The 17626-nt window shown below is 38.7% G+C and overlaps 1 protein-coding gene and 1 pseudogene across 2 annotated transcripts in view; both read left to right on the top strand.

The window, feature by feature from the left end:
• The window catches only part of LOC114306780 (rRNA (cytosine-C(5))-methyltransferase NOP2C-like), a 115775-nt pseudogene extending 109954 nt beyond the window's left edge, over window positions 1-5821 (top strand). The window contains exons 15-17 of the transcript XR_014345596.1: window positions 119-200; window positions 4138-4199; window positions 4968-5821. The product of XR_014345596.1 is annotated as an rRNA (cytosine-C(5))-methyltransferase NOP2C-like (transcript). The remainder of the gene's footprint in view (window positions 1-118; window positions 201-4137; window positions 4200-4967) is intronic.
• Window positions 5822-9217: 3396 nt separating this feature from the next.
• LOC114302899 (uncharacterized) lies at window positions 9218-10060 on the top strand. Its single transcript, XM_028247978.2, has one exon. It carries the CDS (start codon window positions 9218-9220, stop codon window positions 10058-10060), a length of 843 nt encoding a protein of 280 aa, XP_028103779.2.
• The last annotated feature ends 7566 nt before the right edge of the window (window positions 10061-17626 follow it).

The following is a 17626-nucleotide window of genomic DNA, read 5'->3' as shown; positions in this document are numbered from 1 at the left end:
TTGTAGTAGTGTTTTATTCCATAATGATTTCAGTAATTATCTTATTATTTTATATCTATCCTTCCACCTGACATTGGGAAGGAAGAGTACAGTTCACATGAATCCTTCAAATTTTCAGGTGTACAATCAACCCAGGTGAGAATGAAGCACTGGTCCGATATGCTTTGGATATATATAAGTTTCTTTCATTGGCAGTACAGGTTGGACAACAAGTTTTAAGTTTCATATACAGTTCCATTTTCCAGATGGTTTGCTTCATCCCAATTTAACTGCATTTCAAAAAAGAAGTTATTTATGGTAAAGGTCTCATCTACTTCAGATTTCGGACATAAATGCTGTTGTTCTATCTTTATGCTTAAACACATACCTTATCCAAGGAAGAAAAATTGAAAAACAAAAAAGTAACTGCTATGTAGAAGTATAGGTCATCAGATAAATAGGAACTTAGTGTGTAATAGTTCTAGTTGTAACAAAATTTAGGAATACCTTGAAGTAATCTTTTGAAAGTTCAGAAAATGTTAAAAAAAAAAAAAAAAAAAAAAAGAAGAAGAAGAAAGAATATAATATAAACACCTGTAAATGTATAACAACATTTGTGATTGTGTTTTGTGTGATTTGGTGGAGAAACTTTGTTACTTTGCTTTCTCGTAGGCTTTGGTTTCCAGGATTCCTTTATTTTTGATCTCTAGAGATTAGAAAGTCTAGTAGTATGTAATGTATTTTGATGTTGTTGCTTTTGGTGGACTTTGTGTCCCCGTTTAACTTTTTGATTTATATCAATAATTTTGTTTTGTTGCCAATCAAGAAAATTTTTTAAAAAATTCTCTGCTCTTTCTTGACCACCAAACAGTTTTGGGGGGAATAAGTATAGCTTCCACAGAAGTTCTGTTAGTATTATTAGTGTACAGAAAAGCTGTAAAGTAAAGCATAGCTAGTTGTCATTTATATTATATATTATGTAATGTTTCTTGCTTTCGGTGCCTAACTTAGCATCCTATGCTGTCATCTCCTCTCTATAAAGAGTGTTCATCTTCTTGTAATAATACACAGAAATACAAAGTTATTCATTTTGCTCTCTCTCTTTATCAATTTATCTTACATGGTATCAGAGCTATAGGTTAAAGATCTTGGTGTTCTTCGCCTTCCGGCGGGCGGCAACCTTGCCTTGACCGCCTGCCGGACCTCAACCAATTGAAACCTCCAACACATACCTTGTCTTGACTGCCCACCTGACCTCAACCTATTCCGCTTATTTTCTACACATACCTTCCCATCATTGCCCAAATCCACCTGTCCAACCCAGTTGCCGACCGCCTCCCATTCTGTGCTCACTGCTGCTACGCCGGCGACAAACACTCACACCACCACATGTACTCATCTTCCCCCTCCCAGCACAAGGCCATGTAAACTCCATGCTCAAGCTCGCCGAGCTCGTCTGCTCTCTTTCTGCAGCTCTTCCTCTCTCTCGCTGGTCTTATGTTCAACAGACCCAACACACCATGCACTGATGCACAACACACCTATCACACACATGCACGGAGGAGGCAAAGCACAGGGATCACACACACGCTCAATATTCCCTCTCGGCATCAACCTTTCCTACCATACCCCCACACTCATACAGCATACACACACACACACACACAAGAGAGACTGATTACTCCTCTCTCTCTCTGCAAGTTCAACCAACCTCCATGGCTCTTCTAGCTCGAAACTCACATCGAATGGCCCTAGTCGCATCACAGAGATCAGCAACGATCGCTGCGAGATCCGCCTTGAAGATCCCTCCTCCGGCGAGCTCTTCGCCGCCTGCTTCGTCCTTCCCGGCCAGCGTGAAACCTCCTCCGCCGTCCCTGTCGTCTTCATCGGTGGCAAACTCGTTGGAGCTATAGACAGAGTCATGGCCTCTCACATCAACGGCTCTCTTGTCCCACTCCTCAAGCAGGCCGGAGCTCTCTGGCATTGACCACCATGGCATAGAATGAGGAGCTTTCTCCATCTCAGTCACTTCCGTAGCCCGTCCCTCGGGCATGGTCTCTCTCTCTCTCTTCGGGGTGTGTATGTTGGGTCTCTCTGCCATGTTGTAGGACTGGGCTCTCCCAAAACAAATTAAAAAAAAAGAAAAAAAAAAGAAGTGAGCTTGTGGCTGGTGATCTACCTACACTTGGAGAACTTCTTTCACTTATTTTCCACCCTGATCACAAGCTCTTTGTCGTTACAGATCAAGCTCGTGGAGGGTAACTCTTTAATAATCAACCCACATGCCCCAAGATATTTCACTTAAAAAAAAAAAAAAAAAAAAAAAATTCACACGCACTAACAAACTGCTATTGCGTAGCACGTGGGTACTACACCTCCATAGATACACACATGGGCTCCTACCAAACCGGTAGGAAATTGGAAACAATTTTGAACCAACCTCCACTGTCACCTTGCACGTGGTCTGTGATTTCTTTATTTGTTTCTTTATTTCTTTTTTTATATTTTTTTTTATCTCTTCTTTTTTAAAATATAATCATCTCTCCCACACTGCTTCCCTCTCTCTCTCTCTCCATGGACCCAACATCTTATCCACTGCCCCTTGTTGAGCTCAGACTCATTATTACGCTTCCCACTCTCCCCAACCTTCTTTATTTTATATATATATATATATCTATCTCTTTTTATTATACTATATTACCCAAACACTCCACTTTCACACCACGCCGTCTGATCCCACTATACCCTTTTATTTATTTTATTTTATCTTCCTTCTTTCAAAAAAAAAAAAACAAAAACAAAAAAAAAAAAACAAAACAAAAAAAAACAAAAAAAAAAACACAAACAAAAAAATCATTTCACACCCAACTCGTTTTCATTCCACAAATTTGTCATTTCTTCTTGCCGGGATCAACCCCGATCACCATTTTACACCACAACCGAAAGAAAAAAAACCAAAAAAAAAAAACAAAAAACCCTTTTTATCAATTTTTTTTTTTTTTTTTTTTTTAACATCTTCACTCTGTGTTGAGCTGTTTTACTCCACTTTCTTAATCCTTTTGTTTCAACCTCAAATAGGTTTCTATCTTTACACCTATTTGAGTTTGAGGGGGGGGTTATACATATATCATGTATCATGGTGAGCATGGTTACACACCATGGGAACCACCCAAGCCACCCCATGGCGCACTCCCTAAGTCGCCCCCTTGGTGCACCACCACAAGCTTTTACAACGGTCCGACATGACCCCGTAAACTGTCCCGACATTGATTCCGGTCAGCTTCTACATCGGTCCGGCATGACCCCATAAACTGTCCCGACATTGATTCCGGTTAGCTTCTACAACGGTCCAGTATGACCCCGTAAACTGTCCCGACATTGATTCCGGTTAGCTCTTACATCGGTCCGGCATGACCTCGTAAACTGTCCTGCTACAACGGTCCGACATGACCATACCATCTCTTCACCAACGGTCTGACACGACTATACAGTGTCTCCTATCCTATTTTATTTTCTTGTTTTGTTACTCTTTCCAACCTCAAGTTGGTTTGTGTCTATCCTCCTTGAGTTTGAGGGGGGCTGTTAGTATTATTAGTGTACAGAAAAGCTGTAAAGTAAAGCATAGCTAGTTGTCATTTATATTATATATTATGTAATGTTTCTTGCTTTCGGTGCCTAACTTAGCATTCTATGCTGTCATCTCCTCTCTATAAAGAGAGTGTTCATCTTCTTGTAATAATACACAGAAATACAGAGTTATTCATTTTGCTCTCTCTCTTTATCAATTTATCTTACAAGTTCCTTGCATTAAATGTTAAGAAATTTCAAAGCCTCTTCAATCTAAATTAATTTCACTCATTTAATCTTATAGTATAGAAGTGAATTAGTGGTAAAATTAAATCCAAATACGGAAGTAACAGAGTGTGCAATCGTATGGTCAATTATTTTATTGCTTTCTGCAAGGGTACATAAACAGTAAAATATGTACTTATTATTTGCACCTCTGTTCCCCTTTTAGTTGTAGTGAATACTACACTACCTATATTTAGTATATTTAGTATGGCACTGAATTGTTATTGTTGAGATACTTGTTAAAAACTCTTTAGATGTAGTTATGATATTTCAAGCTATGCAGTCTGATTTTTTATTTCATTTCAGCACCCAAAAATTGGAGGACCTGGTCTTGTTGGTGGTTGTGAACTGTCTAACGGATACATTGAGTATGTTCTCTTGTCCTCTAGTCATATCCTATATAATTATTCTGCAATCTGCCATACACTTATGTAAATATATGTTTTAAGCTGTTGGATTCATGCAGAACATTGTCATTGCTGCTCATATTACAAAATTTGCCCATGCACTTTTCCCTCATTTGACTGACAAATGAAAATTGGGAGACTATTATATGTTTCTTTGATACTTCTCATCTATTCCTTCAAATATTATTTAATTGATAAATGAAAATTGGAAAACTCCCGTACTTTCTTTGAAACTTGAATGAATTTTTAATCTTATTTGCCTCTCCAATTTTTGTCTGGTATTGCGCAATGAAAGCTCAAATGTAATCTCACTTTTGTAATCACGATCGTACTCATGAAAAGTGGTGTAACGTCGATAAATGAAAGTATTTCCTACCGACACTAAAAATCTGTATTAAACTCAATGCCAATAAGAGATGATGATGCCTTTCGTGAAAAACAAATCACTAAAATCATTGCTTTTGACACAAATTGTTAAAAGCATAATGATAATGATATGATACAGTTTATTTGTTGGGAGTTTAAGGAACCAGTTTGCAGAGGTGCCAGATACCTCCCAATACCATCACACTGAATGAGGCCATTATTGCAACTGATGCTGCATTTGAAACCATGATCTTATGTTTATTACATGTTGTGTCTTTTAGAGTTTCTTGAGAATGGGCAACCGATAATTGCGGTGAATGGAGTAAAGAGCTGGTGACTTATTTCGATGTTTGGTTTTTTCAGGGAATGGTTAAGACCTGGTGAAGAAGATCTTGTTCAGAGATTTGATCCGTCATCTCTGTACCAGTAATTTTAACCAATGCAGCTCCTCATTTTTTTTTTTTTTTTTAAATTTTTAAAAAAAGGGGCCTCTAAGGTGTCAATTTTAACCCTTAACAAGATTTGAGTGGAACATCTTGTTAGATGGTATATGACATGGATTATTCAGAATATTCTCTCAATTCATACATCACAAACGGGGTATGTAAAATATGGAAACTAATTTTGTTGTACAATTTGCATCTCCAAGTGCGATGTGTGCATGATGGTAGAATTATAAAGATCATAACCTGTATTGAATAGACTGAAATGCTTCTTGTTCTTAACCGCTGTAAGCTTTTCTGTGGTGTGATTTTCTCTTAGGATTTGAAATGTTTTTGCTTGTGTTCTGTGTTTCTGACACATCAGTAGTGGCATTTGCTTGGATTATGCTTCATAGCGACTCTACGTCAGTTTTCTTCTTTCACAAATTCAAGATCCAAATAAAGCCTAAAGAGAAGTTGTCATCACTTGGTGGGTTGATCACCTTCTTCCTTTAGAATTCTATTGATTGTAGAAACATCCAACCTTGCTGATGCTTGCTTCACCCAGTTGACCACCCTTTCCGCTTCCTGCACGACTTTCTCTTCCTCCGCCATCGCCACCTTCAATCTCTGCTCTTGTTCTTTCACTGAAAACGTGCTCATATCCGACAACATCTCTTCTTTCTTTCCCCACTCAGTACTGCTGCTGCCTTTGATATCAAGCCCAGAAACATCATCACCACCCTTTCTCTTCTTTTTGTTGGAAAAGCAAAAGCAAAAAAAGCTTGATCTTTCGCTCATTTGATTTGAGCTCTTGCAATATTGAAGAACAAACCTCAAATCGATCCAACTGTTTCACGCCAAAGGGTTTGAGAGGAGATGGGTTGATTCCTAGTCTATGGTTTTGCGTGTCAACTAGTCACCATGTCATCATTGCATTATCTTTAACCTCAGAAAATTAATTAGTGCTGAGTTATTGGGACCCATTAGCATTGTTTGTTACCAAAAGATTGAATTATGTGATGACCATAGTTGTTGGTGTGTAAACATCAAGCTGGTGGTGGGACAAGCATGCTTTTGCAATTTAATTAATTGCTTCTTTATTTGTATTATTTGATTTTTAATTATAATGGTCTATTTCATAAACTTAGTAACACTGAGTTTTTTAAGTTTTGAAACTACTAATAAGATTTTCTATTCGTTAGAATGGCCAACAGAATAAGATGATGGCGGCAACCTTAGTGACTAAAATGTCAATGTTGCCCTTGATCACCCCTTTCTAACAATGTGGGAATTAAAGGATTAATTGCACCGACCTCCCTCAGGTTTTATATAATTGTGGAAACCTTCCTTGTCTATTATCTCTATGGTGCAACTATACAGGATCTCAACTTGTGTTGTCTCAGGGGAAGTTAGTAATTTATTCTAATTGTTCAATTAAAAAAGAAAAGATTAAAATGAGATCTAGGATAAAGTGTAAATGTGCAAAGAATTTGATTTGATTTTTTAAAACAAAGAAAGAAAGAAAGAAAGAATTTGATTAAAATGAGATTAAAACAAACAAACAAACAAAGAAAGAATTTGATTTGATTTTTTCCTCACGAAATTGTCCAAAAATGTATATGTAATCTTCTACAATAACAACACTGGTTGGCAATGTTAATGATAGCTCAAAGGCCTATATAGGGGGTGAGCATGGTTCGGATTGGACTGGATTTGGGTAAAATCAGGACCAATCTATTATTTACGGTTCCTGAAAAATTGGAACCAATACAATCCGTTTAAATTGTGAAACTAATCCGAACCAATCCATTTAAACACGGATTGGATCGGTTTAGGACCACGGATTTACATAATTAAATAACAATATATATATATATATATATATATAACACTTTAATTTCATAAAAATATAAATATAACACCATATTAGTTTCAAAATAGCAACATGTCTTTTTATAATAGCGACATATTATTCTAGAATTTAAACAATCATAAGAAAACTAGTTCCACCATAAGTATTTAGATCATTACAAATTAACGCTAAAAACTAGCAAACAAAAGTAATAAAAGAAAATACTATGCGAGTTTAGGTTTGATTTAAGTTTTATATAAAATAATAGAAGATACTATGGAGGAGGGTGTATAATAAAAATATAGACTATTTGTATACGGTCCGGATCGGTTCCAATCTGGAACCGTGAGGTTCAATCCGGAACCAATCCGTGAAATACGGATTTTTAATTTTTCAATCCGAAACCGAGCCACGGATTCAAAAAACCAATCCAAATCTACTGGATTCGATATTTCACGGATTCCTTACTCAGCCCTAGGCCTATCAGTAATATTGTTAAATATGTATTAAAAAAAATATAAAAATATATTAAAATGCATAAAAGTTGTATTGAAATTTTAATGTTAATTATTTTGTGTATCTTAATGATTGCCAATTTAATTTTCTTTGGCATGACTTTTTACTAAATTTATTTAACAATAATATTGAGAACACTATCAAATATATCAAGTATTTCAATTATACATAATATTTAATATTTAACAAGTTCTATGTTATACTATAGTACTCACAATAACAAATATACATATTTTATATTTTCAATAAATTACTACTTTATAAAAGGAAGGGTGTCTCTCAATATTTAAAAAAATTGAAATAATTGTTACACATTCTAAAATATATTTTTATATTTTCCACCCATCAACTAATATGTCAAACATAGTCTTATAAAAGGAAAATAATATACATTTATTTTTTAGATTCATTTTTAGATTTATTGTTATACAAGAGAAATGATTTGTTAATTATTAAAGAAGATATGAAAGTGAAAGTAATTTTAAATATGATAATATATCATTATTATGTTTGAGGATTAAGTATAATGCCCATCCAAAAAATTGTATATATTATTTGGGATAAAAATTGTATATATTTCATTTTGGAAAACACATTTGGGTGATTAAGAAGTTTGAGAATACGTCATAAATAATGACTGGTTAGAAAGTATGGGTACTTAATACTCTTGGAATGAAAAATGTTAGGAATCCTAAATAATTTATTAACATTTCTATCAAATATTTCACTTGGTTGTAGAATCCATACATGTGGATTATATGTGGATTCTACATTCATGTGTGCTCTAAATGTTTTACTAATATTTTTACTAAATGTCTTATATGAGTGTGAGACTCATATTACGCGAGTCTCATATTAGTCTTACAGTCATGTAAGATATTTAATAAAAATATTTATAAAACAAAAAATGATTGGGAGCTCAAAAGTAAGGGGGCTTTCAAGGAACTCTAATTGTGTGGGCCCTGCAATGACAGTGATGTTTATGCTTGTGTTTGTTTTTCTTTTATTTTTTATTTTAATTTTACACGTCATTAGAATTGAATTTAGAGCTTTAGCTTTAAAACTTTGAATCATCACCCATAATAAAACATTGGATAAATTACAAATACATTCCTGAGATTTGATTAAAATACGAATCGCCCCTTGTGATTTTGAAAATTACATTCCACTCATTGAGGTTCTAATTTAATAACAAATCGCCTATTTTATTAATAAATTATCAAGTCAATTAACAGTTTTTAATGATATTAAAAATATATTTCAATTAATAATTTAAGTAATTTTATTATTGTATAGGAGAGTAATTATGAATTTCATTTTTTTTAGTTAGTTCTGTTAAATAAAAAATTCTAATAAAATTTTTTAAATCACATGAGACAATTTATATTTTAAGCAAATCTCAAATAGTGTATACATAATTTACCCTAAAACATTTAAGTCCTTAGCATTAATTCTCCACAAATATTTTATAGAGTAATATTAGAGATCTTAAAAATTCTATCAAATCTTCTACCAAAGCTTTTACTAAACATCTCACATGAGTATAAGATCCACACAATATGAATCCATATGAGTCTTATGCTCATGTAAAAATTTTTGATAAAATTTTTAAAAATTTTAACATTTTTGTAATTTATAATTTTTCTTGGCGCAAAAAAATGAAGTGGTCCGAGAGGGAGCGCCAGTGGGTCCCACCGGCCTACCATTGAAGTCAAAAGTTTGAAAAAGCTATAACCGTTGTACGTCCATGACCAGAAGAACCCCAAAGGGACCGCCGAACCCTCTCTCTCTCTCTCTCTCTCTCTCTCTCTCTCTGTGCAATGGCAGATTTTTCGTTTCTTTCAGATAGTAGTGATGAGTGTGCAGTGGAAGAGCTCCTCAGTCAAGCAATGGATCACTCTGTTCTCGAACAGGTTGCCACCATTAACTGCTCTGGTTTCACTTCCGACTCTGTTCTTCCGTCTCACCTCGAGACTCGCTTCCGCAGGCTCAAGTCCTTACCAACAACAACCACAAAATCAATGTCTCCCACTCTTTCCAATCACAAGAACAACCCTTCTTCTTCAAGCTTCAATTCACACTTTCCCTCTGTTAAAGCGATCAATCCCCAATTCGATAGCTCAGTTGAAGGAAAACCCCAGTTACACTCACCTTCTGATGAAGACCCAAATGACCAACAACAGGCTTTGAATCCGAAATTGAGATCTGGGTCTGGTTCTTCTGTTTCGAAATCGTCGAATTCATCTGCTGGAAATGGGAATTTCTCACCTTTGAAGGAAAACCCAGATGGGAAAATGGGTTCGAAACCAAAATCACGATCTGGGTCATTTTTATCCCCTTCTGATTCTCCAATTTTTTTTGATTCTCCATCACCACCTAAGAAAACAGGTTGTTTCTGGTGTTCTCCCAAAAGGGTTTCCAGGAAAAATAGCAAGGAAATTGGAGTTGATGTTGATTGGGGGAGGAATGGAGAGGGGTTCCAGTCGGATTTGAATATTTTTTCAGCGAAAGAGCAACAAAAAATTCTAAAGAAGGCAATGAAAGTGGAAGAGAAAATCAATCGCGAAGCTGAGAAAATTGTGACATGGGCGAAGCAGGGGTCTGCGAGAATTAATATTTCAGACATTGAAGATGAGCTAAGTGACAACGAGAACACCAAATAAATATGGTTGTCATGGCATAACCTTGTTCAAAATTTTATTTTATTTAAATATAAAATAGTATATGGTTTTCATGATATATTATTCTGTTTTGATCTCTGTTATCAATTACATAATGTTGTAAAGGGTTCTAGTTGTTTCAATATGTTGATACAAAGAAATATTTATTTTGTTTGTGTTCATAGTTATCCTTGGTGGTGCCTCAGATTTGAGGAGTGAGGTTGTTTCCCATTTCATCTTTGTTTTAAAATCAATTTCCTATTTCATTTTTGTTTTCCTATTTTAAAATCAATTTCCCATTTCATCTTTGTTGTCTTTTGCTTAATTTTCTTAATGATCAAGAGAGTTATTGAAACACAAAATGAATACGGATTGCCTAATTTTGTTTTCAGGGCCTAGGTAGGTATTGTGTTATATAACTACCATTCAAAATTTTGGGTAATAGCCAGCTTATGTGGAATAAAATATTATTAACAAATGTCTCCAATCTAAGTTAAGGTTCAGGTATCACAATCAAAGAATATAAATATGGGAAGTGAAAGTCCGTGAATTTTTAAATTAAAGCCTTTGTATTATTTCAAAAGAATAGTGATACGTATATATTCAGTGGATGTAAGTACATATAGTGCTAAAGAGGGTGCTGAAGGATGCAAATGAGAGCAGTAGGATAGGAATACTAAAAAGGTTGTTGAACCATCACAATGGGCAGCTTCTAGATAAAGGCATCTGACATCGAAATTTTCCCAAGTATTGATGCAAATTATTGAGGATGAATGCAAATTATTGAATACGGATAGCAATCCAAGAAAATCAGTATGTATTTAGAGCTATACAATGAACATGGGAAAATTACACTGACTGCCTGAGGTATGGAGAAAATACAAGCCTCATAGTTTTGACATAAATATATTTTGATTGGCTTTGTCGTTACCTATTTCAGATAAATATTTGCTCATGTTGTTAATGAATTGAACTTCACATACAAACATTGTTGTATGGTTAAACTAAAGCAAAACTTGAGTTTGAAGAGTTGTTAAAGTGCAGATAATTGTTTGAGGCTTAGGATGAAAGCCATTCTCCACACCCCCTAATCCTTTGCATGCTCTCTCCCTCTGTCTTCCAAATTGTGCTAGTGTGGGGAAAGTTGGGGGATGGGTAAAGGGGATTTCCCTAGAGGTCAGAAAATGCAAGATGAAACATGTCTATGTACATAATGTAAAGAAAATTGATGCATATGAAATGTAATATCTAATTTAACATGAATTAACAACAAAAACAAGCGTTCTTCTTTCCTGCTTCATTAAGAGGCCGAATTAACATAAATTTAACAATTTTTTTTTTTCTTCTTTTGGCAACTTTAGTCTAGAAGTTCCTGGATAATCTAGAGGCCGAATTAACATAAATTTAACAATTTTTTTTTTCTTCTTGGCAACTTTAGTCTAGAAGTTCCTGGATAATCTAGAAGGGCTGAGGATGGTGTTTCTACCACCAAATTTTCAAAGAAAACTAAAAACTAAATTATCAAAACCAACATTTTTGAACCAGCAATTTGCTGCACTAATGACCAATTGCCTTGGGAAGGTCACATGCCCATCTTTTTTTTTTTTTTTTAAACTTTCCTTTTTGGCAAGACAAGAAGGCACTTGTCCAAGAAACTACGCAAATGAAGGGCACACTACAACAAAAGTTGCCTATAACCACGTTTTTTAGACAACGTTTTTTGACAAACGCTGTGGAAGGTGTAAAGTGAAATTAAAAACACGCGTTATCCTCTTATAAGCACGCGTTTCAATTTATAATAGTGCTCCGTCTCCATTTCTCTTTCCGTCTTTGTCATTCTCTCTCTATCATTTTCTCTAGATCTAGGGTTTTCTCTGTCTCTCCTCATGCTCCTTGAGAGATTCATTAGGTTCAATTTCAATTACTTGTTCAGATCTAATTCTAAATCCATCGATTCTTGAATCGATTTGATTGAAATTTCTTGACCATTTTTTGTTTTTCTAGATTCTAGTTCTGATAATTTTGCAGAGGAAGATGGATCGGTTGAGTTGCACGAACGCGAGGTTACGAGACCAAGGAGTGAAAAAGGATCGAGATCATGGATCGGAATCGAGACAGGGATTGGGACTGAGACTGGTTGAGCCCTTAAGAAAAAGTGAAAAAGAGCTCAAAATAAGGCCACTTTCAGTTAGGGCCGGAGCTCAAAACAGTAAGCATATATGGCTAAGAAATGTTGCAAAAATAAGCTCAAAAAGGGGGAAATGGCAACTCACCCTTGTAGACCAATCTTTGGTTGCTTCTTAGACCAAGTTGCAGCACCTTTAGCCTCTGAGAAGCCCTCCTTGCTGCTGGAAATGGAGTGGTGGTGGTGGTGCTTGGTGGTGATGAAGGAATGGGGTAGAACTTAGGAGTTTTTGAGAAAATGAGAGAGATGGAGGGAGATTTGGATGCCTATGCTTGAAGCAATTTTTTTCTAACCCCTAAAACAAATGTTGGCAGCTGGTTATAAGGACCAAGGAGAGGGGGAGCATGGAGGGAAAGGGTGGGGGAAAAGGACCAAAGCTTTTCCCCAAAAGGTGTCCCCCGGATTTAGATATTTCTGGGGGACAACAGCTATACAGCTGTAAAGTTCATATTTCATGGATCAAGGCCGGCCACCTTTTGGAGTTGCAGGTGGCCGGCCGGCCACCCCCCTAGCCGGCCGGCTAGGGGTCAAAAAGGTCAAGTTCATTTAGTGGCCAGCCACCACATAAAGATGTCCTCCCAGGTCCCCTCATCACAACCCTGTGGTTCGAATTTGGAAATTGTAAAACAGGAGAGAGAATAGGCCATTTCTAGGAGGGGGTCAAAAGGGTCAGGGGGAATTACTGGCCGGCCACAAAATTTTAGGGTCCTCCCATGTGTGTACAACACAAATATGTGGTTTGGGGTTGAAGAAAGTGGCCCCAAGGTGTTCAACATTGGCTCGGAAGTGAGAAAAACGGATGCCGGAGGGCGAAAATGGAATATAACTGGTTGCTAAGATAATTGCTGGCCTCCCACCCTCCAGTGACCTTCCTGGTGATGAAACAGAGGCACCTGCCAAAAATGAACGAAAACCGATGCAAAACGAATGCTCAGGGGCCAAAACACGCAGTTCGGGGTCCTGAAAATGGGCTGCCAAGCACCGAAAGTGGCGTTCGGCCATGAAGTGGGTTTCTTAGACCCCAGTATCCCTAAAAAGGGAGTAAATAAGATGCATGCCAAAAACCGGAGTGATAGGAGATGGTTAAGTGGTCCCGAACCGAGGCACATGGCCAACGGTCCCGAAAAACCGGAAATCGGGCTCCGAAATGGGCAAAATGGCCTACGGCCACAAAATTTAGCCCACGGCCACTGAGAGATGGTCTACGGGACCTCTCCCTCCCCACAGGAAAAGAAACAGAGAAAACCGAGTCTGGTTCGCAAACCGAGGCAAGGCACAGAAGAGGGTTCGGAAATCCAGAGGCAGGGCTCACGGCCGCGATTCTGAAACTTCTGAACGAGCACATTATGCAATATCACTGAGCGCTCAACTGGTGACGTCTGAGTCTTAAGGTCGGTCAAAAATGGGGTGTCTACAGTTGCCCCTCTTCCATTCAATTGGCACACAGCTCACAACACAACACTCTGTTTAATCTGGGCACACAGCTCTTTCGGGCACATAGCACATTTCGGGCACATAGCACATTTCGGGCACGCAGCTTATTTTGGGCACGCAGCTCGTTTTCGGGCACACAGCTCGACTCTGAGCATACAGCTCATTTCGGTTTGCATTTTTGAACACACAACTCAAGCACTTGAATTTCTGAACACGCAGCTCATACTCTTTGTCGTGATCACGTAGCCCACACTGATCGAGAGTTGACCACGCAGCCCAAACACTAATTCTCTGAACACACGGTCCAAATTGAAGGTGAACACGCAGTCTACACGGATTGAAAGTTGAACACGCAGCCCAAACTTTGATTTTCCAAACACGCAGCTCGAATTGATGGTGAACACGCAGCCCACACTGATTGAAAGTTGAACACGCAGCCCAAACTTTTGATTTTCCGAACACGCAGCTCGAATTGAAGGTGAACACGCAGCCCACTCTGATTGAAAGTTGAACACGCAGCCCAAACTTTTGATTTTCCGAACACGCAGCTCGAATTGATGGTGAACACGCAACCCAAACTTTTGATTTTCCGAACACGCAGCTCGAATTGAAGGTGAACACGCAGCCCACACTGATTGAAAGTTGAACACGCAGCCCAAACTTTTGATTTTCCGAACACGCAGCTCGAATTGAAGGTGAACACACAGCCCACTCTGATTGAAAGTTGAACACGCAGCCCAAACTTTTGATTTTCTGAACACGCAGCTCGAATTTAAGGTGAACACGCAGCCCACTCTGATTGAAAGTTGAACACGCAGCCCAAACTCTGATTTTCCGAACACGCAGCTTGAATTGATGGTGAACACGCAGCCCACACTAATTGAAAGTTGAACACGCAGCCCAAACTTTTGATTTTCCGAACACGCAGCTCGAATTGAAGGTGAACACGCAGCCCACATCTGATTGAAAGTTGAACACGCAACCCAAACTTTTGATTTTCCGAACACGCAGCTCGAATTGAAGGTGAACACGCAGCCCACATCTGATTGAAAGTTGAACACGCAGCCCAAACTTTTGATTTTCCGAACACGCAGCTCGAATTGAAGGTGAACACGCAGCCCACTCTAATTGAAAGTTGAAAACGCAGCCCAAATTTTTGATTTTCCGAACACGCAGCTCGAATTGATGGTGAACACGCAGCCTACTCTGATTGAAAGTTGAACACGCAGCCCAAACTTTTGATTTTCCGAACACGCAGCTCGAATTGAAGGTGAACACGCAGCCCACATCTGATTGAAAGTTGAACACGCAGCCCAAACTTTTGATTTTCCGAACACGCAGCTCGAATTGAAGGTGAACACGCAGCCCACTCTGATTGAAAGTTGAATGCGCAGCCCAAACTTTTGATTTTCCGAACACGTTGCTCGAATTGATGGTGAACACGCAGCCCACTCTGATTGAAAGTTGAACACGCAGCCCAAACTTTTGATTTTCTGAACACGCAGCTCGAATTGAAGGTGAACACGCAGCCCACTCTGATTGAAAGTTGAACACACAGCCCAAACTTTTGATTTTCCGAACACGCAGCTCGAATTGAAGGTGAACACGCAGCCCACTTTGATTGAAAGTTGAACACGCAGCCCAAACTCTGATTTTCCGAACACGCAGCTCGAATTGATGGTGAACACGCAGCCCACTCTGATTGAAAGTTGAACACGCAGCCCAAACTTTTGATTTTCCGAACACGCAGCTCGAATTGAAGGTGAACACGCAGCCCACATCTGATTGAAAGTTGAACACGCAGCCCAAACTTTTGATTTTCCGAACACGCAGCTCGAATTGAAGGTGAACACGCAGCCCACATCTGATTGAAAGTTGAACACGCAGCCCAAACTTTTAATTTTTCGAACACGCAGGTCGAATTGAAGGTGAACACGCAGCCCACTCTGATTGAAAGTTGAACACGCAGCCCAAACTTTTGATTTTCCGAACACGCAGCTTGAATTGAAGGTGAACACGCAGCCCACATCTGATTGAAACTAGAACACGCAGCCCAAACTTTTGATTTTCCGAACACGCAGCCCACTCTGATTGAAAGTTGAAAACGCAGCCTAAACTTTTGATTTTCCGAACACACAGCTCGAATTGAAGGTGAACACGCAGCCCACTCTGATTGAAAGTTGAACACGCTGCCCAAACTTTTGATTTTCCGAATACGCAGCTCGAATTGAAGGTGAACACGCAGCCCACATCTGATTGAAAGTTGAGCACGCAGCCCAAACTTTTGATTTTCCGAACACGCAGCTCGAATTGACGGTGAACACGCAGCCCACTCTGATTGAAAGTTGAACACGCAGCCCAAACTTTTGATTTTCCGAACACGCAGCTCGAATTGATGGTGAACACGCAGCCCACTCTGATTGAAAGTTGAACACGCAGCCCAAACTTTTGATTTTCCGAACACGCAGCTCGAATTGAAAGTGAACACGCAGCCCACATCTGATTGAAAGTTGAACACGCAGCCCAGACTTTTGATTTTCTGAACACGTAGCTCGAATTGAAGGTGAATACGTAGCCCACTCTGATTGAAAGTTGAACATGCAGCCCAAACTTTTCATTTTCCGAACACGCAGCTCGAATTGATGGTGAACACGCAGCCCACTCTGATTGAAAGTTGAACACGCAGCCCAAACTTTTGATTTTCCGAACACGCAACTCGAATTGAAGGTGAACACGCAGCCCACATCTGATTGAAAGTTGAACACGCAACCCAAACTTTTGATTTTCCGAACACACAGCTCGAATTGAAGGTGAACACGCAGCCCACTCTGATTGAAAGTTGAACACGCAGGCCAAACTCTGATTTTCCGAACACGCAGCTCGAATTGATGGTGAACACGTAGCCCACTCTGATTGAAAGTTGAACACGCAGCCCAAACTTTTGATTTTCCGAACACGCAGCTCGAATTGAAGGTGAACACGCAGCCCACATCTGATTGAAAGTTGAACACGCAGCCCAAACTTTTGATTTTCCGAACACGCAGCTCGAATTGAAGGTGAACATGCCGCCCACATCTGATTGAAAGTTGAACACGCAGCCCAAACTTTTGATTTTCCAAACACGCAGCTCGAATTGAAGGTGAACACGCAGCCCACTCTGATTGAAAGTTGAACACGCAGCCCAAACTTTTGATTTTCTGAACACGCAGCTCGAATTGAAGGTGAACACGCAGCCCACATCTCAATAGTCTTTTAATTTTGAACACACAGCTCATTTTTAACCTACAGGATGCGATGACGGAACTTGCAAAAGTTGAAACAAACTCAGATGTCCGACGTCTTCCTCTTTTCCTTTTGCTTTGAAGTTTGGAACCTATATAGCTTCAGATGGGTTCTGGCTTTACTGTTCCCACACGGGTCGGGTTGAACCCTGTGTTTTTTTGAAAGAACAAAATCTTGTTTTGCACAAATGTGGAGAATGACACGGCACTCTGAGCACAGGACAATTTTTGAAATTAAGAAATGTGTTCTTAACTGGTTATTGAGCGTACGACTGAACACAGCGAAAAAGATTGAACAATGGAAAAGAAAAGGTAAACAACCTAAACGCATCGAGACACACTCGGAATGACTCAAAGCCAGAATCGGGACAAACAAAACAAAAGACACGACACACAGACGTGTTACAAAGACGAGAGACCTCTCAGTACGCGAGGAGCCAGTTTCTTCGGGTATTGTTTCCCACCCTTTCTCAATTGTGATTCTCACATCACTCGGCCCTCAAGCTCTGTTTTTGCTGAAAAAGCCCTTTTCCTCACTTTTTCTCTCAGCGCACATCTCTCTATTCTTTAATCTCTCATTTTTTTTATCCCTCCCCTGGGTGGTTGATGGATGAACAGGAAGTTGCGGGCTCACACCCAACATAATCAACTCGCGGCTATTTCGTTCGG

Source organism: Camellia sinensis, chromosome 12 (genome assembly GCF_055761805.1).
Source record: "Camellia sinensis isolate YWXY chromosome 12, ASM5576180v1, whole genome shotgun sequence".
NCBI lineage: Eukaryota > Viridiplantae > Streptophyta > Magnoliopsida > Ericales > Theaceae > Camellia > Camellia sinensis.
The sequence above is the reverse complement of the archived record's forward strand: the minus strand, read 5'-3'. Positions and strand labels throughout refer to the sequence as shown.

Bases quoted from the DNA above. Each gene is read 5' to 3' on its own strand.
- LOC114302899 (XM_028247978.2), top strand. From the start codon at position 9,218: ATGGCAGATTTTTCGTTTCTTTCAGATAGTAGTGATGAGTGTGCAGTG.